Raw genomic sequence first — 26,875 nt, forward strand, 5'->3', positions numbered from 1 at the left:
AAGGGAAACCTGATGGGGTAGCTTCTTGGCCTGTTTGCACCACTGTTGTGGAGGTCAAGATCTGGTGCATAATCTTTCAGTCATACATTCCAAATGTGTATTTAGCACCATCTAGTTTCCCATTTTTTATAAAAAGCAAGAATATTTAAATGCAGATTAATGATAATGCAACATCATGGTGTATTGTTTTCATTTCCTGACTTGTATGAACTTAAAATCTCAACCCCATTCTAATTAATTTAAGGTGGTTTTGTTTGGTTTTGGAGAACTTCCTGCTTGACTAGGGAACATAACTGAACAGAGGATTTAAGTTAATATTTGATGGGGGTAATGGATGAGTTGTGTCCAGTGAGCATCTGAGACTCTGGCCCGGTGGTTCTCAACCTGCGGCCTGTGGGCTGCTGGCAGCCCAGTCAGCACAGAGCTGTGGCCCATGTGACATCCTCAGAGCCATACAGATAGTATTGGATGCAGCCCACATAACACAGTTGCCCACAATGGTAAATAGGTTGAGAACCACTGCTCTAGCCTCTGTATGATGAAGTACATTGCTTCATTTAACATCTCTGGAAAAAGTCATCTTATCAAGTGAAAGGCCTCAGATATTGCTGTAATTTCTTTTTATAAGAGGAATTCTATCCATATAGAAGTGTTCATCCTTTTAGGGGAGGAAGTCATTGTGCACCTGGGTCTAGACCCCTGGTAATTTTGGATTCTGCTTCTTTTGAAAAACATTTTTGACTCTGTCCAGGGTGCTGAATAGCCTTTGAAGGTAATAGACATGCTTGTGAACTGTGGGAGATTAGCTTTAGTATAAACAGAAGTGTGTTATAAGGGAAAGGTTCCTCTTACTTAAGACTGTATACCGGATATCCATAGCCACCAAATGGTCCATGTCTTGAATGTGTTAATTGTTTTCATATGGAAACTGTGTGTTTAGCCATTATAATATATCCACTGTTAAAAGTATAATAAAAATCAAAACAGATATAAAAAGTAAAGACAAATGCAGGTAGCTGTATCCTTTTGAGATAAGCTTTTAAAGTCCCAAGAGTTCTCTCATTAAATGTGTGCATGAAGGTGAAACTTATAAACAAATACATAAAAAGAACAGATTTAGTATTGATCTTCAGTATTTTGTTTGTCCTTAGATAAATGTTGCAAGCCAGGTGTCAGTCTGACACTATTAATTCTAGAAAACATAAATTGATCATCAATCTGTGTATATCATTTTCATTTTTGATAAATAAAATGTATTGATTATTTGTTGGACAGTAAGACTTGTGTGCTACTTAATTTTTTCAGTAAAAAAGGTTGATTTTTTTCCAACAGTATAGATGATTTCAGTACTTATTCAATGGCTGACTGCATCTTATGATACTGGCTTGCAACCAGGCTCAAAATGCTTTTGAATGGACAAAAATGAAGATGTAGTTCAGCAATATGGCTGCTATACTAGAGTTGTGCATTTGACTGGTCAAAAAATAATTGGTCAGATATTGGTTAAAAATGGTCTAATATTTTAAAGCACTGATTTATTATAGCAGTAACAACAGTATAGAAAAAGAGTAATGGCATGTCTACACTACAGCCAAAAGTCAACCTTTGTTAGTTGTCCACACTACCTTCCTTCTGTCGGTGGTGCATGTCCTCACCAGGAGCTCTTCCACCGACTGAAAAGGGGCAGCATGGGGGGCTGAGAGCCAGGGCTCTCAGCTCCGTGCAGCTCCCTGTTGGGAGCCCGGCTGCCCCCCTGGGCTCTCAGCTTCTGGCTGGGAACGGGCAGCAGCCATCTGGACTTCTCTGTTCTCTGAGCAGGGAGCCTCCAGGCAGCAGCCTGGCTGGGAGTGGGGAGCTGGGGGCAGCCCGACTCTACCTGCCTGGCTTTCTTATCAATTTCCTTGAAATTGACAAGATAGTTAACAACCGACAGGGACACTACATTGCCCTAACTACACTGATATAAGTGCTACGCCGCTCGTGGAATTGGAGTTACGATGTTGGTGTAGGGTGGCATTAACATCAGCAGGACATGGCTGTATTGTGTACGCTGACATAATTAGGTTGACATAAGCTGCCTTACATTGACCTAACTGTGTAGTGTAGACCCAGCCTAAGACTTTTTATGGTAAATCAGTAAGCGTGGATGGTAAGCTCTTTGGGGCAGGGACTTGTGTGCTTTAATTTGCTTAATGTGCTTTGTAAACCCCACATACATTGATGTCCTGTTATACAAACAAAGACATACCTACCTACAATGTTTGTTCTAGAATGGGTTCTCAAACAGGGGGTCAGGAGGTTATTACATGGTGGGTCGCTTTGCATCCAGCATTTATAATGGTGTTAAATATATAAAAATATGTTAAAGGGGTCGCACTCAGAGGCTTGCTATGTGAAAGGGGTCACCAGTACAAAATTTTGAAAACCACGGTTCTAGAAGATTGAAACCAATCAAGATGTTCAGCTTTAAATAGCTTACTTTTTTCACCAACAGGTGGTATTAGAATGTAGAGAAGTGGGTAATCAAGACATTTAATTAGGCTTGCTTATAGATAGCACCATGAAACAATGAAAAAGGTGGGCTGCTGCCTATATCAGGGCATTCTTCCTGGAATATTTGACAACTGTCAAGTAACAGGCAGTCAATTGACCAGCTTGCCAAGTGTGCACTATACTTTGTTAATTGGGTTGGGTATTTTGAAATCCATGTTGGTGGTTATTCAAGAAACAATGTGGTGACTTTCATTTCCTGCTCCATTTCTAGCAGCTATAACAAACAGCTATCTGAGCAAGAGAGAAACAGTACTAGAATATTTAACTTTTGTCATTTATGTATATTGAATCATTTGCATTTCTTTGAATTCTTTAAAGCTAGGACTCTGCAGTATTTATTAGGGAGGATGACTTGTTGATTTCATAGTGCTGCTTGCTAAGTATGTTAATTGGCAGTGTCTGGCATGTACAAAGGAAAATGGCTGAATAATGATGGGTGTGAGAGCTGCAACACAAATATTTGTTGATATACTGATGATAAATGCTTGGCCTAGTTTTTTTAAATCTGTTTGGTTTACTGTACTGTTTCTGTAACAAGTGAGTTTTAGATGTACTTATGGCTTGTTAGATCAATATAGCCTATCCAGCTCTTGGGAATGCCATGTCATCGCCTGCTGGCCAGCAAGGAACAGGTATCAGTGGATCCACCTTGGTTTATTTGCCTTCCAAGGCTAATGAGCTCAGACTGTTTGGATTTGAAATCAGTTTTCCTTCTCCTGGATGCTGTTGGTTCATGGCGTCTTATTCTGTAATATTCAGTTCAACTCCTATGTTTCCTCACGATGGGCTACCCCCTGCAAGATGCACCTCTATTCCCTTGTATCCCTGTACAAGGATGTTTTTAAAATGCAGTTTTAAAATTATAAATGAGCTTATTAAATAAAAATAATACCCTTCATTGTAAATAGGTAGTCCCTGTCTCCAATGCATCCTACTAATTAACGTCCATGTTCTGATAGTGATACATTGTACAACTTTTAAAATGTGACCTGAGAACTATGTTTCAGCATAATAAGAGAAATATTAATTGGACTAGTACTCAACTGAGCTAAATGTATAATCCTAAACTTCATAAACTTATATGAATGTATATCTTAATCATCAGCTTCAGATACGAAGTCTGATATCCCCATTTCTGTTCTGTAGCACGTGTGTGGCATTGTCTTTTAGAGCCACTCTGTAGGCTTGATCCTGCAATAGATCTGCCCAAAAGAGAGACTTATGCCTGCCTAGTGTCTTACTGAAGTTAGTGGGCCTCCCTATAGGCAAAAGGATCTGCTCGCTTGGATCTGATTTTCATGGTTTATGTCTGGAGAGAGAGAAGGTTAATGTTTTCTGTGTGAACTGTTAGCATGTGTGAGTGATCCATATGGGAGTTGGGGAGATGTTATGGAGGGAAAGGAGTGAAAACAGTATTGTGAGCGTGTGTTGGTATATCTTATCAGAAGGCATGCATTTTTCAAGTCAAACTTCTTATACATCATGAACCTTATTTTTTAGGTGCATAAATTCTCTGTATATGTTCAAACAGCTGTATTAGCACAAGTTAGCAATGGTAATGAGAGAGTTGGCAAAGGGATAGTTTTAAATATTTGTTAATGAAATGTCCTAAGTTTTTGCTCTTACATGTGCTATAGTGCTTGCTTTTCCTTTAAAAGGCAATCAATAAGACTGCTTATTCAGCCAGTCTTAGACTAAATTAATTTGTCTGTTAATCGATTAATCAGTATTACTTCAGTTCTAACTCTATGCAGTTTGAAAGGACCCAAGAATAGTCATTTAGAAATTGTTAAATATATATGTATTGTATTTAATAAAACTCTCAGTCTGGACTACTAATGCCATATAGGAAAGTACATATATCTGTTAGGAATGAAATTATAATTTTAAGTCTGTTCTGCATTAGTATGACACTTAACCAGTAAGGGTTTGCCTACACAAGGAAATTTACCAGCAGAATTATAGTGGTATAATTATAGCTATGACTGTGTGTGTGGACACACTTATTCAGGAGTAAGAATACGGAATAAGAGTGCCTTTTTCTGGTATTCTTTATACCAGTAAATGTTTGTCATTTTGAAATTTTCCCATGTAAAGAAGCATTAAGTCACTGATAATTTTTTTTTCTTATTAGCTGGAGATACAGATGATCCACCAAGAATTACTCAAAATCCTGTCATCAATGGGAATGTAGCTATGGCCGATGGACACAACAACACAGAAGAAGACATGGAAGATGGTAAGTAAATATGACATGAAAGTATCATTGGGAACAGAACTTGTCGTTTATTTTATATTTGTAGAGTGCCCAGCACAGTGGTATCATGATTAGGGCATCTGGGTGCTGCTCTAGTAAAACTGATGTAAAAAAAATTCTAATAATGATGTTATTTCAGGTAAAGGGTTATTGCTTCTCCATGGAGAAAATAAAACATTATCTAAATTTCTGTATGGGAATTCCCTTTTAGAGTAGTCATTCTTCAAGAGTGGGGATCCCAAAAGCTATCAGCAGAAAAAATAGGCATGTTGTAAATGCCTGTTCATTTTAAATCTTGCCAGAGAGTGGTATTATGCATGATCTTTAAAATGTATCATGCACCACTTATTATGAGAAATACAGTGCATTAAATTACTTAACACTGTACTTGCAGCTGTCCCAGCAGGCATTTCCAGTAGAGTGTACATTGGGATCCCCAGGTGTTTTGCTAAGTAGTCAAGTAGCAGCTTTAGACAACTTTTATAAGTTTTACACAGTGGTGACACTACTTGGAACTGGACCTCATTCTGGTGATCCAAACCTTTATAACATCAAATGTTCTGTTTGTGGGAACTAGTTGGGAACTTTGGCTAGTGCAAAATGCAACTGTCGGCTTATTTAGAGGTATTTCCTTTTGGGTGCATATTACATGCATTCTCTGCTTGATTTCTGATTCATCTGAGTGCAATTCAAGATTTTGTTTTGACTTATAAAACCTTTAATGGTTTGGATACTGACCACATTAAAGAGTTGTGCTCTGTGTGGTGGCAAGAAGAGAGAGCATTTTGGCTGAAACCATAACTGGCTGGTAGTTATGTCAAATGACTGTTACCAGTGGTAGTAAAGGGTTATTTAGTATTGCCTTAGAGAAAATGGTAGCACAGGCTGCAGACAGAGGGGAATAAATATTCTTGATCTTTAGCCAAATAGCACAAAAGGGATTCAAAAAGTTTATATAAAATTATACCTTTCTTTTGCTTGATTTATTCTGCTATGTACATATGAGAGTCAGGTTTAAAAGAGGCTAATTGTGACCATGGCTGATAAGGAAGGCAAATACTTAGATAAACTACTTCATCTTCAGTTAGAATAGCTTTACATTTGCGTGAATGCTATAGGAAACAGTTCTAAAGGCAGGGAAGAATAATCTTTTAACTATAAGCATGGACAAATGCAACAAATAAAATAAATGCCAGCAGTTTGTGCATTAAGGATATTTCCTAATAAAATCTCTCTTTTTTTGTTATCAGTCTCCCTCACCTGCATTAATTACTGGGTATAATAAAACATGGGCAATGCAGCTGATTCTTCTCAAACACCTCAGGTGTAGAGATGTAGACTTCTTCAAGAAGATTTTACTCTTATTTTCTACTAATAAAAAGTGTGTGAAGTAAGTGTTGTCCTGGACTTGAAAGGACAGAATAAATGTGTGAGGGAAAACTAGCTTCATGATACAAAAGCTCTGTCCTGCTCTCATAAATCAGGGGCATTACATGATATTGACCAAGCTGAGAGGCATTCTTTTACACATGCTAGAATAAGAGCTACACAGAAAATATGTGACTCGTCTACCAAAAAGAGTTTTATTTCAGGACTCTGTTGTTTAGACTTTCTGCAGCATTCTCAAAGACACTGGTGAGACTGAAAATCCCAGGAATGTGTGTTACTTTCATATACTAGATGATCTGTTAATATCAGTTAGCCAAAGAGGTCATTAGTAATGTCTTACAGTAGAACCTCAGAGTTACAAACACTTTGGGAATAGAGGTTATTCTATTTGTAACTCAATGTTCATAACTCTGAACCAAATGTTATGGTGGTTCTTTGAAAAGTTTACAAGTGAACATTGACTTACAACAGGTTTGTAACTTTACTATGCAGAAGAAAAATGCTGCTTTTAACCACCTTAATTTAAATGAAACAAGCACAGAAACTGTGGCCTTACTTTGTTTAAAAAAAAAAATTAAAACTTTCCTATAATTTTTAGTAGTTTACATTTAACACAGTACTGTACTGTATTTGCTATTTTGATTTTCTGCTACTGCCTGATTGCGTACTTCTGGTTCCAAAAGAGTTGTGTGGTTGACTGGTCAGTTCGTAATGCTGAGGTTCTACTATAGTTTCTCTGAGGATCAATGGGTTAGCAACAGTTTGATTCAACTGTTATATGCCATTCTAGTGAAAGGAAAAGCCTTTCTGTCCAGGGGAAAAGTCATCAAGATGTAGGAAGAAAAGGAGTACTTGTGGCACCTTAGAGACTAACCAATTTATTTGAGCATGAGCTTTCGTGAGCTACAGCTCACTTCATCGGATGCATACCGTGGAAACTGCAGCAGACTTTATATACACACAGAGAATATGAAACAATACCTCCTCCCACCCCACTGTCCTGCTGGTAATAGCTTATCTAAAGTGATCATCAGGTTGGGCCATTTCCAGCACAAATCCAGGTTTTCTCACCCTCCACCCCCCCACACAAATTCACTCTCCTGCTGGTGATAGCCCATCCAAAGTGACTCCTTTTCTTTTTGCGAATACAGACTAACACGGCTGTTACTCTGAAAGATGTAGGAATTATTCGAAGAAATGTAATATAAGAACAGGTACTTTAAGATCACTTACACACTTGGGAACGATAGAGTTTATATGCAGGTGCTGCCGGGGACCAGGTTATTTAACAATACAGTCTGTGAATATTTAAAATGTTACACATTTTTATTGATTTGTTAAACTTTTCTTTATGCACGCCTTGTTTTTTTTGAAATGTGTATAGTGGGGTGAAGAATATCTTCACATTATTAACTTTCATTTTAGTTGTCTTATATTTTTGTTTTACAGACACAAGTTGGCGATCAGAAGCAACGTTTCAGTTTACAGTTGAGCGTTTCAACAGGCTCAGTGAGTCAGTGCTCAGTCCTCCTTGCTTTGTACGGAATTTGCCATGGAAGATTATGGTGATGCCACGACTGTACCCAGACAGACCACACCAAAAAAGTGTAGGATTCTTTCTTCAGTGCAATGCTGAATCTGATTCCACGTAAGACCCTTTAAATAGTTAATATACAAACTCATATATGGCATTATTTAATTGTATTGCAAGACCAAGATCTGGTAAAATTATTTAATCTAGTTTTTTCTACAGAGGAGAGGAGGTTTACAAGCTTTTTGGTCTCTGAAGATCTTTCTGCTTCTCATATACTCTTTGCTTCCCACCTTCAAATCCCCATATCCGAACACTGATCCTTCATTTAGGCCTACTTGGCCAAAAATCCCTGATGGAACTCATCCATTCTTCTCTTGGACTGCTCAGAGCAATGAGAGGAGCCCTCAGTCAGGATGGAGCACACTGCCTCAACAACGTTGCCACCCTGCTGGCCTGGGAAAGGAAGATTTGTCCCAATTTTGTGCTAAAATACTACTAAATATCCCCATAACCAATCTGAGCTATAAATCCATCTCTGTGATACAGCAGTTGCTAGGTAAACTAGGCAGGAAGAGCATTTGTTGCTAGTATATTTTAAAACAATGGCTTTCTGCCCTTCCACAGTCCCATGGGATTAGAAAGAAACTTTCCATGTGGGCAGGTCATTTCATAATTGTACATTACACGCGTTTCCTTCATCTTTCTCTGAAACATCTGGTGCTTCTCACGGTCAGTGGCAGGATACCAGAATAGAAGGATCACTGGTCTGATTGACTATGGCATTTTTTATATTCATAAATTTTGCCTGTCAGAATATAGCTATACATGAGAATTCAGACCTTCAGTGCTGCCCCAAGTCTGAACAGAAGGAGGGAAGAACCATGCAAGAAAAGTGAACCTGTCCAGCAAGAAAAGTAATGGCTTCCTGAAGAGGAAACCCAGTCATTTCCAGAGTAGGCATCATAAATATGTGGTTTTATCCATACCAGCCGTGGCAGTTTGATCACCCACTGTCAGGCACAGCAAGCAGTGGCTCACACCCCAAGGGAAGGATCCCATAGATAATTTGTGGCAAAGCACATTAAACCGACTCATCTGCAACTCTAATAAAGGAAGTCTGCATTTGTAAAGACAGGATACTCTCTGTGTTGAGAGAGACAACGTTCCCCAGCTTTTGGCAGTTGCTGGACAAAATATTTGATTTTGTAAGTAGCAGGCCCACCAGTTTATTGGGGAAACTTTGTAGAGAGTTGCACCTCCCCTTATAGAGTTTGAGTTTCTGACATAGGGAGAGTGTGTGCGGTGAGGGTGAGGGGCAGCGTGGGGGTGGGGGGGGGGAAATCAGTGAAAGCATTGCCTCTTTGCTGGGTGGTCTCCTGAGACTGCATTGATACATGCTGCTTTGTGGAGGAGCAAGTTTCCTGTCAAGTGCAATGGGTTCATTCTTGCATGATATCACACACCACTTCTGGCTCAATCTGAGTGATGGCAGTTACTCTTCCACATTGTTTTCTTGGTTTTCGTTTTCTCTTGAAGTAGTAGTGTATTTCGTCTCTCATACCCTACATAAGTACGGTATACCATGCTTGATGTGAATAGTTAGCCACAGTGATTTCTGACAAGAAGCTTCAGGAGACAGCGATTTTTCTCTTGGCTATTATTTCTGAGCAATATTAATGAACACTTTCTGAAAAGACTTCTGACCTTGCTCATGAGAAATCACTGTCATCCTTAAAAAAAAAATCCTAGGAGGAATCAGTTAAGACTGTGTGTAGCAGTTGCTCTCAGAGAGGGACATAATCTGAAACCACATTCCTGAAAAAAGTATGGCCTCTTTAACAACCATTACTTTGTACAGTGCGGCTCCCAAAAACCGGAGATTTAGTTCTTACCAGTGCTCCTCACAGCAGTTAAACAAGCCTTAGAATCTAGTGAGGAACAAAGGTGAACTAGACATCCGTGTACAAATACGGACTTGGTGTATCAAGTAAAATTTGTAAAAGTGTGTGTTTATTACTGAAGAAAACAAAATTGAAATTTGTTTCAAGTGTTATCTTTTAATTTTATAGGTCATGGTCTTGCCATGCACAGGCAGTTCTCAAGATAATAAATTACAAGGACGATGAAAAATCATTCAGTCGTCGTATTAGTCACTTGTTCTTTCATAAGGAGAATGACTGGGGCTTTTCCAACTTTATGGCATGGAGTGTAAGTAACAATATATTAGTTTTATAATAATGGGCTATTACTGGGTTGGGAGGTCATTCCAGTATATGCACTTGATCTTCTAATACTGCCTTAGATACCTTTTATTTATAAATTTCTTCCTACAAGTGTTGTTTTAGTGTCTGAATGATGCGTGTGGTATCAGTAGGTTTCATACTGAAGATACCTTTAAGTGCTAATGTATTGCGCATCCTAGTGCAGATTCCTTTTAGCTCTTTTACCTGGACTTAATAACCCATATAAATATTCCATCATTCCTCCATTGACCCATCTTTACTGATATTTCACTTAATAAAAATTGTTCCACCAAGTTTCTTTTAAATCTTGTTGGTCACAATCACTGTCATTTAAGAGCAGCCTAGGTTTTCTTGCTCATTTCCCATGTTCTCTGCATGTGTACAGACATTTTAAATTAATACTACTTTTAATGTTCATCTTAAATTGAGACAGCTTTTTAAGCATTATGGAAGTCTGGGGCCTTAATTCTTCTCTTTTGCTTGGAATAGTTTCCTAAATGAACTGCTTTAAGTCAAAACAAAGCTTTTGATTACTGATTCTGTTATCCACAGGGAGTTGAAATACTGTTGCAAAAACTATAAAAGCCAGAAACAAGATTTTACATTGAGACATTTTTAAAATTATCTATATATTGAGCTCAGGGTCCTAGAGATTAATTGGTATCCTTCAATAATTTTTTAGCTTATTGAGTAAAAGAACTGCATAGATGGTTGCTTACTTAAATGTGCAGATTCTGAGCAATATCCAGCCTGGATTTTTCACTACATTCCCCATTGTAGGATTCAGAAGATAGTTTTGCAGCAAATTGCATATTCTTATTTCTGTTTTATAGGAAGTTACTGATCCTGAAAAAGGATTTATAGAGGATGACAAGGTTACTTTTGAAGTCTATGTTCAAGCAGATGCTCCACATGGAGTGGCGTAAGTATCTCTTAAAACAAACAAACAAACAAAAAAAACACCTCTCTTGAGCAGAAATACATAGCAAACAAGTGTACAGAAAAGTCAACCTTTAGAACATTCATTTGAGTTTCAGTTGAAGTATCTAATTTTATTAGTAATGTATGGTACTGTTCAGGAGAAGATCTCAAAGCACTTTTTCAGAATGAATTGATGAAGCATCTCAAGGGGAATATACCCATGTTTCGAAAGCTGCAGAGATTTTTGTGCCAGTAGCTTCTCCACCTATGTTGCTCAATGCAACCGTCTGTAACTTCACTTAGTGCAAAACGCTTTTCAGTATGTATAAACTAATTTTATTTTTCAGTTTAAAATGACCTACAGTCTTTGTCATTGTGGTCTTGACACTCTTGGTGTTAATGTCACGGTCATGCAGAATGGTTGCCGTCATCAGTGGTTTGAACACCTAGTTTTAATCCTGCTTTACTGTTTAAGTTTTAAAACTGCCTTACCTGATGCTGAGTTCTTATACTACTGGGTGCCACTTTTCAGCAAGATGGCTGCTATGAACTGCAAATTTTAATTTAAAAATTGAATTTTAAATACAGATAACTAATGAAGTGCTTGTCACTCTGGGAGCCTTCAGAAAATCGTAAAAAGGAAGTTTAACAAAAGAACAGCCCTTTTGTTTATAGAAGTATTGGAATCCTAAGAGTATGTGGTGACAGGCAGTTGTGATGTGTAATCTGTTTTATTTAGACAGAATGTAATACTAAGGAGCACAAAGCTTCTGTTAATAGAACTGGTTAGCCTAGAACAGGAGTTCTCAAACTTAATTGCACTGCGACCCCCTACTGACAACAAAAATTATTACACGACCCCAGGGCCTGAGCCCACCCTAGTCCCGCCGCCCTGGATGGGGAGGCCAAAGCCTGAGCCCCACCGCTTTGCATGGGCAGTGAGACTCGGGCTTTGACCCTGTGCCCCAGCAAATCTAAGCCAACCGTGGCAACCCTATTAAAAAGGGATCGCGACCCACTTTGGGGTTGTGACCCACAGTCTGAGAACCACTGGCCTAAAACAAATGTTCTATAGAAATATATCTGTATTATAGTTAAGTTTTATATGTATAATCAAATGTAGTTTTAACCATTAACTGCTTTCCAGGTGGGATTCAAAGAAGCACACGGGATATGTTGGGTTAAAGAACCAGGGAGCAACCTGTTACATGAACAGTTTGTTACAGACTTTATTTTTCACAAATCAACTACGAAAGGTAAGACATAGCATTGTAATTTCATTTCAAATATTTAAGTAGCAAAAATGATATATTTCAAAATAGCTTTTGTTTTAAATAGCTTTCCATTCTATTTTCCCACACACACACCACCATTCTTTGTTTCCTCCTTTTCAAAAAATTCCCCTTCATTCTGTAAAACTTCAGAGCACAATAACCCAATTTGGTCATTATTCTGCTTTTTCAAAGTGGTTCTCAATCTCTCTGTTAGCTCCTTTTTCTTTAACTCAGTAAACAAATGGCTCTGTCAAGTAGCTAGAAAAGGTGGTTACAACATCAGTGTAGTTAGTGTACTCAAAACCTGATAAATTGCAATTTAATTAACTTCTGGTAATAGAAATCCAGTTTTAGTGGACTACATGGCTTATGCCATGATGTACACCTTGTATCAGACCAGATCTGAGAACTTGTCTTAATACTTAGGTGTGTTATACATGGGTTTATTGTTTTTTTTGTTTTTTGAAAAATAAGCTAAATACCTTTGTACATGCCAAAGCCTGAGTTAAGGGTCCGTTGCTGCACTGCTTGGTTTGTTAGTGATGCCAAAAATTGTTTCGGGAAAAGGATACTTTAACTTAGCCCTTTGCAGCAGGCAAGGTAAAGGAATAATTTTCAACTCTTAATTTTCAATCTGTTGGCTATCTACCGATAGATAGATATGCACACCTTTGTAAAGTCTATATATCTGTCAGTGACTTGGCCATTTAAAACAGTTTATAGTCATCTTTTCTGTTTTGCTTCACAAGTTACACATATTTATTTTCCAGTGTTGCTTGTGTGTTCATTTATGCTTCCTGTTTTTTATATATAGTGCAGTAAAATTATTGGTAGTTACAGCCAGTATCTTCCCTTACGTAATAGTGGTACTAAAGCAGTATTGACTTGTATTTTGGGTGGTTTAAACATAATTTAATTTTGACTTCAATGCATTATTTTTGCTTACATGCTTTATTTTCTTTTTGCATGTCTCCTTGTATATTCTAAAATGTCTTATCAAAAGAAAACTAGCTCTTGCTAGCAAAATATTTGTTCTTATAAATATCTCAAGAAAGCAACATGGAAATGCTATGTAGCATGTAATCCTAGTATAGTGAAATAGTGCCTGGGATAACAACACCTTACTTTTTTTTTTTTACTTGCTAAATAAATTCGTGTTAAACCCCTGCTAGTCAGAAGAGGGCATTTGCATTAAGAAATCTTGACTTTCAGAATCATTTGATCTAGGGAAGGTCTCCATTGATTTTAGTATATCCTACCACTCGAGGGCATGATTTTTTTTTAATTTTATTTTATTTTTAAAATTATTATTCTTCAACAATCCACAAAAAAGTGTCTGCTCTAACTTCGAATATCTCCAGTGATGGGAGATTCCATATTCTCTCTTGGCAGCTCAGTTTTTCCTTTATAGTATGGCCTATTTTCCAGTCTTTTAATTACTATTAATATTAGTATTACCATAGTGCCCAGGAGCCCTAGTGATGGACCAGGACCCCACTATGCTTTCTGTGGTTTTGTTTCTCTCTCCTTTATTTCTGCACTGTGCTGCTTGTTCTGAAACATAGTACCAAAAATAGAACACATGCCTCTAAATACCTGGATTGTTTTTGCATGATACACCCGTTAATTTATCATCTTTGAGTGGCTGCAGATAGGTGTTCCACTAAGGCGTGTGTGCGCACCCAGCGCATCAGAGCCAGAGAAATTTGCCTAGCAGTACCTGCAGAGATGGCACTCACACCCTTTGCTTTATAGCCCCTGCCCTAGCTCCAGAAGGGCGGCTCTGCCCCAAGCCCCATCAGTTACTTCTCACAGCCCGTGGCTAGAGTCGGATCACTCTAGGTAGTGTTTCTTCACACTGCCCCTTTTCCCTCTGTCATTGAGACCTTCTTGCAAATAGTTCACTAAGGTGTTTATTAGTGGTACCTTAGGTTGGTTAGTTCGGTTATTTAGCTGTAGTTTTCTGGTGGAATGCCTTCACCAGGATTTGAACATTGCCTGTCATGTGGAGGGGCTATACTGAATAGTGAGCCCTGCATGCAGTGTTTATTGTGCCTTGGAGAGGCGTATATTAAGGACAGGGGTTCCATCTCTAAGAACATGACACAGGTGGCAAGGGATTTAGGATGCAAGCAGAACCTGATGGAGCAAGCCAGGAGGCCTATGTCTGCACTGGGGACAGTACCAGCTTCTCAGCTATCATCAGTGTCATAGTATGTTGACGATCCTTGGCAGGACTCAGAGATCACCTGTAGCAGGAAGAGAAGTATAGGGGCTCTTGGCCTGCTACTTAGGTGGCCACTGTCCACAATGGCCTTGGAATCTCTTGGACACTCCTCTTTCCTTTAGGTCCTGACTTCAACCCACTATAGAGTAAGATCGGTTAACCAACCTGAAATAATTGTGAATGGTACAGATTTGTATTTCTTCTAGTCTTCTTCCTACCATTGTTGAACAGAACAAATTCTTAGTCTGGAGACCTAGCCAATCAATTTCTACAGAATTCAAGTTTTTATTTTCTAAGCAAATTTGTTTCGAGCTTTTTATGTACACTGAGTAAAAACCAATGTAGTGTTCTGAGCAAGGCAAAATTAACAGAACTTTATTTGTTTTTACTGATGCTGTTCAGAATCCTGTGAACAAAATAAAATTGTCTCAATAATCCAACTGGAAAAGCAGTGAGCATTAGGAAAGCCAAGCACTTGAGTTACTTGTGGGGAATCAGACACGAAAATGGAGTCTGGGGGAGGGCTAATGGAGAAAAGACCTTTTCTTCCCTTTTCTTCTCTCCTCCCAACAGCAGTCTAAAATGGCAGAGACCCTTTCCCCCCCATACAGCAGCCATGAGGTTAAGAAGGTGTGGGAAGGAACCAAGGCACTTCCTCTCCTATAGCAATTAGAAGGGGAAGAACTTTAAGCTTTTGTATTGGCCTGTGGCTGGGAAGTGTCTGATTAAATCTAAACAAGGCCCAGGGACAGAGCTTCTCACAAGGGCTTTGCCCTTGGATCTTACTGTTGGAGCCTCTCCACCCCAGTGTTCCATCTCTGCTTCTAGCTAGTAGGTTTAGTCCTCCAGCTAGAGCATATATGGTAATTTTTTCAAGCTTTGTGCTAATTCTCTTGATCACGCCTTAGGGCCTTAGACAGATGTTTGTAATTTCGTGTAAAGTTATTTAGGTTTGTTCCTTCCTGATCTGGCTCTGCTTTGACCTCTCCCTTTCCTTGTCATCATCCAATGTATTCTGTTACTCAGTAGTTACTTTGCCTGAGATTTCACAAAAAAGGGTGAAGTATTTCCTCCCCCTTCTTGTCATGGTGTTTGCTTTTCCTCTGTTAAGCAATGGATTTAAACTTTCCTTTAACATTGTCTTGCTTGTACAAGTTTATCTTGTTCCTCTTTGTATGTGTTCTGCATAGTGCCTGATTATGTGCCTCTTCTTTTCAGACTTTGTCCCCACATGTCTTTACTATTCTCTTGCATTCATCCCCAGAGGGGGAACATCTCAGGTGTTAATTTGAGATTGTTGTTTCGCCAAATGTATTTAAATGCCTTATGTCTTGATCTTGAGGCAAATTTTTCAGTTTTGGGTGGACTGGACATTTCAGTGAGATGGTTTACAAGGGAAGATATTATATAAATTGTTTATCTTGGTTGGAAATTCAGACTGAACTTTGAGTAATTGGCTGATTTACACTAAATTACACAAGCAGAGGGGAAAAGCAAGGGAAGCATATAAATTAAATATCACTTTGTGATAACATACAATAGAAACATTTGTTGTTTGCAGTGGTGGTGTGGCTGTGTTGGTCTCAGAACATTAAAGAGACAAGGGGGATGAGGTCCAGCTTTGTTTGGTGAAAGAGACAACCTTTCAAGCTACACAGAGCTGCTCTTCAAGTCAGATTTGTGTAGCTAAAGAAGAGCTCTGTGGGCGGCTTGTCTTTTTCACGAACAGAAGTTGATCAAATAAGATATTATCTCACCCACTTTGTGTGTCTAATAGAAACATTTAGCATTTAACGGTGTATATACTAATGTATTTAGTCAATGGCCATTTGAGTTTATTTCAAATTTATCAATCAGTATAATGATTGGATATATAAAAAGGAACTAATTGCTTTGCATAGATGCCTCTGAAAATGGAATGTGAAATAAATATACAGAGCTTGATTTTTCAGAAGGGCTGAGCACACAGTTCCTATTGATTTTGGGGTACTCAGCACTATTGAAAATCAGGACAATCGTCTTTTGCTTTGAAGCCTATTGTTGATAATTTTGACTTATCAGGGAGATGGAAATTTTCATGCGTAAGTCTGATATTTTCATACCTGTGTTTGTATTTATATATAGTAAAAGTATGTGTGTGTGTGTGTATATATATATATATATATATATGTGTATATATATATATATATATATTAGACTTGATTTTGACTAACAGAAAGGAATTGGTTGCGAATCTGAAGGTAGAGGGCAAGTTGGGCAAAAGTGATAATGAAGTAATAGATTTCATGATTCTAAGGAATGGAAGGAGTGAGCAGCAGAATGAGGATGATGGACTTCAGAAAAGCAAATTTTAACAAACTCAGAAAACTGACTGGTAAGGTCCCAAGGAAAAAGGAGTATAGGAGGGCTGGCAGTTTCTCAGAGGCAATATTAAAGGTGCAACAAGAAACTATCCTGATGTGAATGAAGGATAGAAATAATAGCTTCAGTCTTCACTAAAAAGGTGAATTGTGACTACATACTTAATACAGTTAATATTAACAACAAGGAAGAAGGAAAACAAACCAGAATAGGGAAAGAACAGGTTAAAGAATATTTAGGTAAGTTAGATGTATTCAAGTCAGCAGGGCCTAAGATTCACCTTAGGGTACTTAAGGAACTAGCTGAAGCAATCATCTTCAAAAACATGGAAGACAGGTGTCGTCCTTGAGGACTGGAGAAAGGTAAACATAGTACCTATCTTTTAAAAAGAGAAACAAAGAGGACACAGAGAATTAGACCAGTCTAACTTAAGTTATTGAAAAGATACTGGAACAAATTATTAAACAATAAATTTGTAAGCATCTAGAGGATAATAGGGGGGTATGTATTAGTCAACATGGGTTTGTCAAGAACAAATCGTGCCCAACCAACTTAGTTTTCTTCTTTGAGAGGGTTATTGGCTGGTGGATAGGGGGAAATAGTAGACATGATGTATCTTAATTTTAGTAAGTTGTCTGGCACAGTCCCACATGACGTTTTCATAAGCAAACTAGGGAAATGTGGTCTAGAAATGAAATTTCTGGAAGATGGCTCCACAATTGATTGGAAAAAACCCAAAAACCATTCTTAAAGTATAGTTTCAATTATTCACTGTCAAGCTCAGAGGCTTTATCTAGTAGTGTCCTGCAATGATCTGTCCTGGGTCCTTACTAGTCAATAATTTCCTTAATGACTTGGATAATGGAGTGGAATATGTGCTTATAAATTTGTGGATGACGCTAAGCTGGGAGGGGTTGCTAGGTCTTGGAAGGACAGAATTAAAATTCAAAAGGACCGTGATACATTTGAGAATTGGTTTGAAATCAACACAATGAAATTTAATAAAGACAAATGCAAAATATTACACCCAAGAAAGAAAAAAATCAAGAGCACAAATACAAAATAGCAAATAACTAGCTAGGCAGTAGTACTGCAGAAAACGATCTAGGGTTATAGTGGATGGCAAATTGAATACAATTAAACAATATGATGCAGTTGTAAGAAGGGCGAGTATCATTGTGGGGTGTAAACAGGCGTGTTGTATGTATGACACAGGAAGTAACTGTCCCAGTTTATTTGGCACTGATGAGGCCTACTCTGGAGTATTATGTCCAATTTTGGGCGCCACACTTCAAGAAAGATGTGAACAAACTGGAGCGAGCCTAGAGGAGAGCAACAAAAATGATAAGTCTTAGAAAACCTGACCTGTGAGGAAAGATTTTAAAAACCTGGTCTTGAGAAAAGACTGGACCTGATAGCAGTTTTCAGATATGTTCAGGATTGTTACAAAGCGGATGGTGATAAATTGTTCTCCTTGACCACTGAAGGTAGGGCAAGAAGTAATTGGCTTAATCTGCAGCAAGAGAGATTTAGGTTAGATATTAGAAAGATTTTCTTAACTCTAAGGATATTTAAGTACTGGGATAGGTTGTGGAATCCCTAGTATGCACTTTTTGGGGGGAAAATATACACACACACTGTCTGCCCATCTAAATATTGTGTGTGTTTATATTGATATTTTTTCCCCAAAACATGTTTTGATAACCTGGTTCTGGTGATTTATCTTCTATTTGTCTGCACTGCATTTGATAAAATTGTGTTTTATATAGATATTTTATTTTGGTTAAACAGCGTGAGTGGTGTCAATCCACCAGTTTTCTATGTGTTCTTTGTGAGAAGGAGGTTTTCGTAGACATTAAAAAAGTGTCATGAATCACTGCTAATATTATGTGCCTGTAATAAGTAAGACTCAAGATCCTGGATCTGTTTCTTTTACTACCTTTGCCCAGGGTAGATTGACTTATAACAAGGTGACATAAATTATATGGACTGAACCTGCAAGGTGCTGAGCTCTCTCTGCTCCCAACATTAAACTGAAAAACATCTTCTGCAGTTGAAAATGGAGGGAGAATTCTGGCTACTGATACCTGAATTGGAATTTGGACAGAACAGCAGGGTTAATGCTTCTAGAAAATACGGCTTTTTGGTTGAGTGATGAGTGTAGAGAAACGCTGCCCAGAACCTTCTCTCTCTGGGATTACTTTGTGAGGCACTCTGGTACCAACATGAAAAGTGTAGTATAAATACCTAGATAGATACTCTTCCAGAAAATTCTAGGTGCTATGAGCTGGGCATATACTAGTGCTAATTACTATCAAGTTTGGAGCACAGCTATTCCCAAAATACATGTTCATTCTCAGAGTTTTATAAAGAAGATTGAATTACTGAATTGGTGGAAGTAACTGGATGCAAAATGTTTTGAACTACTATTCTTGATTTTGTCTTCAGCAGCAGGTTTGGAAACAATATTTTCTTCATTTGGGAAAGTTAATTCAAATTTGAGAAATCAGTTAAGAAAAAGGAAAGCAGAATAACTAGTCATCTTGTCTGAAGTAGCTAAGTAATTTTGTGTTTACTGTACAAAGGTGCCAATAGTCCCTCTTTACCATCAGAATGCTGTTTTACATCTAGTTACCTTATGATACAGAGTTTAATTAGTGAGTTGTCACCTTCCATACACTCAGATCGTGTAAATCAGAACTGGAAGAGGGGACATGATAGTGTGGAATCATGATGCATATTTATACTGTTGCCTACTTGTCCGTAATTTTTATCCGTAATATCATTTCTTGTATCCAGTATGGTAGGACTTTCACTTTCTTGTGGAGACTATTCCAAAGTCTAATAGATTCACTGTCCAGAAGTTTTCCAGAATTCAGGAATATTTTCCTGTATTATTTTTATCCCATTACTTTAGTTATTCTACTGCTACTCTCCTCATTGTACCATGTTAAATTCCTGGTCCCGCTAAACATTTACCTTTTTATGTATATTTGAAGACTGTTGTTGGGCTCCTCCCCGTAGCTGTTACCTTCTCAGATCTTCTAATCTTTTTAATTGGTCCCTCAACTCTTAAACAATTTTTGTTGCTCTTTTCTAGACTTCCTTATTTTGTCTGTATCAATCAAATCTATTAAACTTTTTTAGTCTGGCTCCCCTCACCACTGTATCTGAGCGCATCACAAATATTAATGAATTTGCCTTGCCAACTCTTTAGTTATATATGGAAATATTATTAGCCCCATTTTACATATGCAGAGCTGAGACACAGGATAGATAAAGTGGCTTGCCCGAGGTCTCTCAGGAAGTCCGTGGCAGAACCAGGAATTGAACCAGATTTTCTCAGTCCTGGTTCAGTGCCTTAATCACAAGACCCTACACCTTTTCATTAGACTGCATTCACTTCTGGGCAGTACATCATCTACCTGCTTCTTGAGGTGATGTTTCTTCATTTTTCTGCCCAAAATTGCTTTTTTTGTGTCCCTAACCTATTACAAGCTCTTGTTTAATTTGCTCTCTGCTATTGCCACTATTCTCTGTTAACATTAATGCTTCTTAAATTTGTTTCCCCCGTTAAATATCTGCATTTGGGAGTTATCTTTCCCTGAGTACTTTACATTTTTCTAAACTGAATCGCATTGCCTGCCCATATTTCCTAATCCTTTTTGGTTCCTTTTTATAATTTCTCTGTTGTCCTTGACCCTTCCAAGTTTTGAGTAATCAGTGAAATTAGTTAGCATGTTGTTCAGACCCTCTTCCAGATGATTAATGAAGATGTTAAATAAGAATGGATCTCGCACTGATCCCCAAAGCCTCCACTGTACACACGCTTTTATTTTTGTCCTTTCTACCTTCACATAGTTTTCAAATGTATACAATCAAATTGGAAAAAAAAGTCATTTTTCAAATAGGCTGTAGTATTGTACAGTATATGTCAAATCCTACTGTGATGATTGCATACCCATAGAGTGCATGGTCATTGTTTGAAGGAATTATTGAACTCTTTAGCATATTTCCTTTTTAAAATAAGTAGAAATGATTAGAAGAGTTTATAGTGAGCATAATCAATTGATTTTCTTTTTCTACTGTGCTTTGGAGAACCACAAATACAGGTAAGTAATAGTCTTCACAATAAACCACAGTAGGAAATTTGTGTCAAATTATTCTGCTGTGTTAATTGATTAGGTCTACGAAACAATTCTGAGCAGGAACAAGTGATGACTTGAACAATATGAGCAGGAAACACATTTTCTTAAGTACTAATTGAACTAAATATTTTGTAGGCTGTGTACATGATGCCCACAGAAGGAGATGACTCATCCAAAAGTGTTCCTTTAGCATTGCAGAGAGTATTCTATGAACTTCAGCACAGTGACAAACCAGTAGGAACTAAAAAGCTAACAAAATCCTTTGGGTAAGTGTCAGAAATTTAAAATATTTTTTAGAATGTAGCAGAGTTCTTAATAAAAATTTTCCACATTTCTGCTAAAAAGTACTTTGCTTCGTGTAAAAATAAATTAAGGATAGCTTAGAGAGTTATAGAAAATAATCTGATAGCGCTCCATGGTTATTCTTTCCTAATATGACTTTTATTAATATTTCTTAGTTTACCAAAAAATCACATTTTTCTAACTGACAGCACTGAGGTCAGCTGAACTGAAAATCAAATGTTTCCTTGTACATAACCATCAGCATCTACAGCAATAAAGATCTGGTTTTATAATTTATCTAGTGTATGATGCATTTGGCTAAACAGAATACAGAGTGGAGTTGTGTACTTAAAATTGTAAATGGCATATTGGGCCTTGGACAGGTACCCTTTTTATCAAATCTATATCATATAATGAAAAATAATAATAATGTCTTTCTAAACCTTTAGTGACTCTGCATTGATGACCATTGTAAAACTTACTTGTGACCAAGATAAGGTTTTTAACATGTACAGAGCACACATGCAGTACCAACATCCCATTTCTGTCACGTCTCACTATATCCTGTTTTGTGATTTAAAACATGAAATATGTATCTCTATGGCACAGAGTAGATGTGCGACATCATACAAATTACCTTATTTGTATCCACCCCTTTCTAGTTCCTTCTCTTTGATTTTTGTCCCCCTCAGTAAACAGTTTCTAATGTCTTTTCAGTCTAGTACCATGTTGTAATATGTTCTGACAAATTATAATTTTAAATCTAAGATTATCCTAAATATATCTACCCTAAATCCACTTTGGTAGTGAATTAAAATAATTCACAATTAGGCGCACACTTATTCCAGAATAAGAGCATCCACAAATGGAGTTGATCAGAAGTAGATAATCTTCTTTAAATTCATACCCTACCTTATTCCAGATTAGAGATTTGTCTACACATGGAAGTTAGAGGTCAAAATCCAGCAGAAACCTTTTAGTCTGCTGCTTTGTGCTTGTGCATTTACGTCACAATTATGGCTTCTTTCAGTGTGTTGGGACCATATTTGTAGTTATGGTATAAAGAAATTGAGATTAATTTTCCTTGTTTTACATTGTATTAGCCAACTAGTTTCTTGCTTTATTGCTTTCTAGATTGCCCATTCAAATAGAAGCATCTGTGGCTTTTAAAATAGGTTCAGATATTCAAGTATCTTTTCAGGTAGCTGCATCTCTGATGGTAGCCCACAGCACATTTTCATCACTTAACAACATTACTGAAGGAAACTGAGGTCCCTGACCACACTGTTTCTTGTGACATAAATCAAAATGCCGGGGATAGTCATGGGCTGGGGGGGCTGTTCTCTGGCACCCTGACCCTCTGCCCAGGGCAGGTGAAGGGTCCAGGGCTCCCCACAGCAGCCCCAGGCTCCCTGGGTGGCTCTTACCACAGCCCAGCTCCAGCTTCTGGCCTGCCCAGGGGTGGGGATGGGGGAGAGGAGCAGAGGGGGCAGGGCTTTGGGGGGAAGACCAGGAGCAGGGGGTGGGGCCACAATGCTGGTGGACTCCCCCCCCCCCCCAAAATTCTACACAGGTTCTCGCGCTCTGTGGGAGGCCCCCAAATTGGCATGGGCTCTGTAGGACCATGCATTAATCTGCCACTGCTACTGAGGCGCAGGGGTTAAGTTTGAAAAATTGCCATCTGGAGGGTCACTGCTTCTGGTAACAGACTTGGTCGCTCAAATACTGTGATGTTGGCTGCAACATAAGCACTTAGATATGGCTCATGTTGTTTCTAACACTAGCTATCAGCTTTGGTTTGCTTCTTTCTTATAAGGTCAATGAAGTTTAGTATGGTGTTTATAACATTCCTCTTTAAGGCAATGTAATAGAGGGAATTTTTGCTTTTTATGCCAACTGTGACTTTGTAGTGGATTTCCACCAAGTTCAAAGGGAATTCTGACCTGGAGAGTACTTGCTACCTAACCTCCACTTCTGAAGTCTAGAAGCTCTGCTCCAGTGTGGGCACGTGAAGCAGAGGGGACTCTGAAGTATTTGGGGACAGGCAAAGCATGTATTAGAGCCACTCACTTTTCTCTATCCACCTTCTTGGGGGGGTCCCTGGGAATGAGTCAACCTTGCTGACCCCACTCCACCTTTTTGCAGCAGCTTCTGAGCCTCACTCCCACTCCTGTCCATAAGGCACTTTTCCCTCTCTTCCACCCACTTTAAGGTGCGGTGTGGTAATTCTGCAGAATCTAGGTTTGACTTTCCACTGTAGCAAGTGTTGTCTTTGACCTGAGAAGCCAGTACTGCCCATTAGTTCTTAATTTGGAACATCTATTTGTGTTGCATTATTCATTTTAATGTTACACAGTAATCAGATATCTATAGAGATGTAATTAATCCTTTTCTATTTCACTTGCCTTTAATTTGACTAGTGGCTAAAGCCCAGAACTTGAAGGCAAGAAATCTGTTTTCAGGTCTTAGGTATGCAACATATTTCCCATATGGCCTTGGGCAAGTCACTTAACCTCTTTGTATCTCAGTTAACTTAATCTTTAATTTAATCTTTGTAAAGTTCTTTGAGATATTTGGGTAGAGGGGTATAGAAGTATACAGCGGTATATTATTCTGAAATTGTTAAAACTACAAGTTGTTCCATGTTTCCTCTACTTTAAAGTAAAACTAGTAAAGAAGTTGTGATATTTTAAGGTGGATTTTCAAAAGTGCACAGTTTTGACTTAACTCTGCTTCCATCTGTTTTATGTTTGGTGTCAATGGGAGCAGAGTTAGGCCAACACAGAGTACTTTCAAAATTCCAGTCTTAATGTCTGTCCTTTGATATATGTCTAGATGTGCGGTCTGCAAAAGAATCTCTAAAAGTGACTTCTTTTCAGAGAAAAAGTAATTCACTGTCAGTGAATTTTTTACAAATATCCTCTTATGTCCAGACCCTCACCAATCTTAAAACAAGAGAAAGTAGAATAAGATGTAGATATTAAGTGCTAAGAGCGCTGGTAATTTTAAGACAGGAACAGCAGATGTTTACCTTTGTAGAAGACACTTGAGTGAAATACCCGATGGAGTATTTTTGTAACAAAAAGGGAGCATTTTTCCAGTCTATCTGGTTTTGAAAGTGGAATTATTCAGGATGCCAGTTTCAGATCTTCCTTTATCTGATTGTTTATTTAAACTCTTATTCTAAAATTGATTTATCAGAATATTTTTTTTAAATGCTGGATTTCTGCACTTTAATAATATAGTGATGTTATTACTTGTTTGTCTTATAAAGGTGGGAAACTTTAGACAGTTTCATGCAACATGATGTTCAGGAATTATGTCGAGTGGTAAGTTTCCAGCATCTCTTGTTGATATCTGCATATATACATGGTGTTGCCTGCTGGCATGTATTCCTATTAATACTGAAATTAATTCTTTATATTAGAGTAAACCAAGGCTTAGAGAGTTCCATTTTACATGGTATCTTCCTTTCTAAATATAGCATGAGCTTTATGTGGCCCTTTATATTTATGGACCGAGGGATAGGGGGACACAATTTGTAGGGGAAAGCAAAGTTTAGAGACAAAATATAGAAAACTTTTCAAGAGTGCTGACTCTCCTTGTAAGGTCGCATTGGAGAAATGCCATTTAAAGGTGGCTTGGAAAGGAATGTTACAACTGGATTTACGCCCTTGTTTCTTTGATGAATAAAGATGGTGGGAGTGAATTTGGTGCTTTTTTGAATAGTTTCTCTCTCCCCTTGTTTTAAATTAGAAATTCAGGTTCTTTCTGGGTTGAAAGACTCTGACTGCAGAGTTAGTTAAATGGTGACAACACAAGAGCTAAACAAATTAGTTTACTTATGAGGGGAAAGGTATTTGTAGCCTATTTAAAACTCTGTTTTATGTTTGCATTTGGGGAAAGCTATACAACTTCAATGACTAACATTGTGGATAGAAATCTGTTAAGATTCAGCATCTTTGCTCCTTCAATTAAATGAAAAATGTTCACAGTGGTCCTCTAACAAAACCAGGGAAGTCCAGACTTTACATTCCTAATATTTCTAAAAGGCACAAGCCCAGTTTAAAAAAAAATCTTTTGCAGGTTACCTTTACGGTAGCCTCATTATGACTGCTCTTTTTTGTTTTGTTACTTTTTTGTTTACTGAGAAGGAAGATCCGTTTCTGTTCCATAAGCAGTTGGAGATTACATGCATTGCCAGTGATATAGTCATTTTCCACCTTCCAGGAAGAGTTTGAAGCTACTCTGCTTGTGGAGTTTATCCTGCTGTTCTAGACCACCACAGACTTTTGCAAAGCTTTTCAAATCTATGGGGAAATGGCATGGGGCTAGCCCTGGAAGGATTTGGGGGGAAAGGAGGACTTAAAGGATTAACAGAAAGGAGAAGCCAATGTCAAGTGATTAATATTTCATGATCACATGAGTAGCACAAGAAAAAGTGAAGTCCCCAAAGTTTCATCATTAAATTAAAATTATATACTTTAAGTAAACAAATTCAGAAAAAGGTAGTTCAGTCTATATAACAGTGCAAATCTAATTTCTTTCAGTTGCTTGATAATGTGGAAAATAAAATGAAAGGCACGTGTGTAGAGGGCACTATCCCTAAATTATTCAGAGGAAAGATGGTGGTATGTATTTAGTCAGTTAACAAATTTTTACAAATAATTCTGTTATTTATACATATTGAAATCCTATCTTTGTTTTTGTTTGCAGTCTTACATTCAGTGCAAACATGTAGACTATCGGTCTGAACGAATAGAGGATTATTATGACATCCAGCTAAGTATAAAGGGAAAGAAAAATAGTAAGTGATATGTATTCTGTATGCACAAATTAAATTTTGGGACTGATTTTCAGAAATGCTTCGCACCCACCTACCTTACTGACTTCAAATATATTTACAAGGGCTCATCACCTTGATCTCATAAGTAGGTGTCTTAGCATGAAGATACCTCACAGATTTTTCTATTTAGAACAGTGGTTCTCAAACTTTTGTACTGGTGACTCTTTCACGCAGCAAGCCTCTGTGTGCCCCCCCCCCTCCGCAAATTAAAAACACTTTTTTGTATATTTAACACTATTATAAATGCTGGAGGTGAAGAAGGGTTTGGGGTGGAGGCTGACAGCTTGTGACGCCCCCATGTAAATAACCTCGCGACCCCCTGAGGGGTCATGACCCCCAGTTTGAGAACCCCAGATTTAGAGATCTCCTGCTTGCATTGGCCATTTTTTCTTTTTTCCTTTCCCCTCATTTCTTGTTAGGATCGTCTTGTATTTTAAGAGTTCGTCTATTTTTTCCTACTTACCGTATGTACTTGTTCATTAGCCCATTTGTTTATAAGCCGACCCCCCCAAGGTGAATAGGTAAAAATAGTAAAAACTGTATGATCATTTCATAAGCCGACCCTATATTTCAGGGGTTGGCAAAACTTTGGCTCCCGGCCCATCAGGGTAAGCTGCTGGCGGGTCGGAACGTTTTGTTTACCTGGAGAGTTCACGGGCACGGAGCCCCTCAGCTCCCTGTGGCTGCGGTTCGCCGTTCCCAGCCAATGGCCACTTCCCGCAGCTCCCATTGGCTGGGAACGGCGAACTGCGGCCACAGGGTACTGAGGGGCGGGCTCCATGCCTGCAGACGCTCCAGGTAAACAAAACGACAATGTATTAGATGTTCAATTCAATGATT

At 38.1% G+C, this 26,875-nt stretch overlaps 1 protein-coding gene across 1 annotated transcript in view; it reads left to right on the forward strand.

Annotated features, from left to right (window-relative positions):
- Nucleotides 1-26,875, forward strand: part of USP7 (ubiquitin specific peptidase 7) — a 98,803-nt gene that overhangs the window by 34,725 nt on the left and 37,203 nt on the right. The window contains exons 2-10 of the mRNA XM_084641668.1: nucleotides 4,688-4,792; nucleotides 7,649-7,847; nucleotides 9,803-9,941; nucleotides 10,810-10,898; nucleotides 12,045-12,153; nucleotides 21,043-21,173; nucleotides 24,464-24,518; nucleotides 25,740-25,820; nucleotides 25,906-25,996. Coding sequence (XP_084497794.1) covers nucleotides 4,688-4,792; nucleotides 7,649-7,847; nucleotides 9,803-9,941; nucleotides 10,810-10,898; nucleotides 12,045-12,153; nucleotides 21,043-21,173; nucleotides 24,464-24,518; nucleotides 25,740-25,820; nucleotides 25,906-25,996 — 999 coding nt within the window. The remainder of the gene's footprint in view (nucleotides 1-4,687; nucleotides 4,793-7,648; nucleotides 7,848-9,802; nucleotides 9,942-10,809; nucleotides 10,899-12,044; nucleotides 12,154-21,042; nucleotides 21,174-24,463; nucleotides 24,519-25,739; nucleotides 25,821-25,905; nucleotides 25,997-26,875) is intronic.

Source organism: Lepidochelys olivacea (genome assembly GCF_965140295.1).
Source record: "Lepidochelys olivacea isolate rLepOli2 genome assembly, chromosome: 10".
Taxonomy (NCBI): Eukaryota; Metazoa; Chordata; order Testudines; family Cheloniidae; genus Lepidochelys; species Lepidochelys olivacea.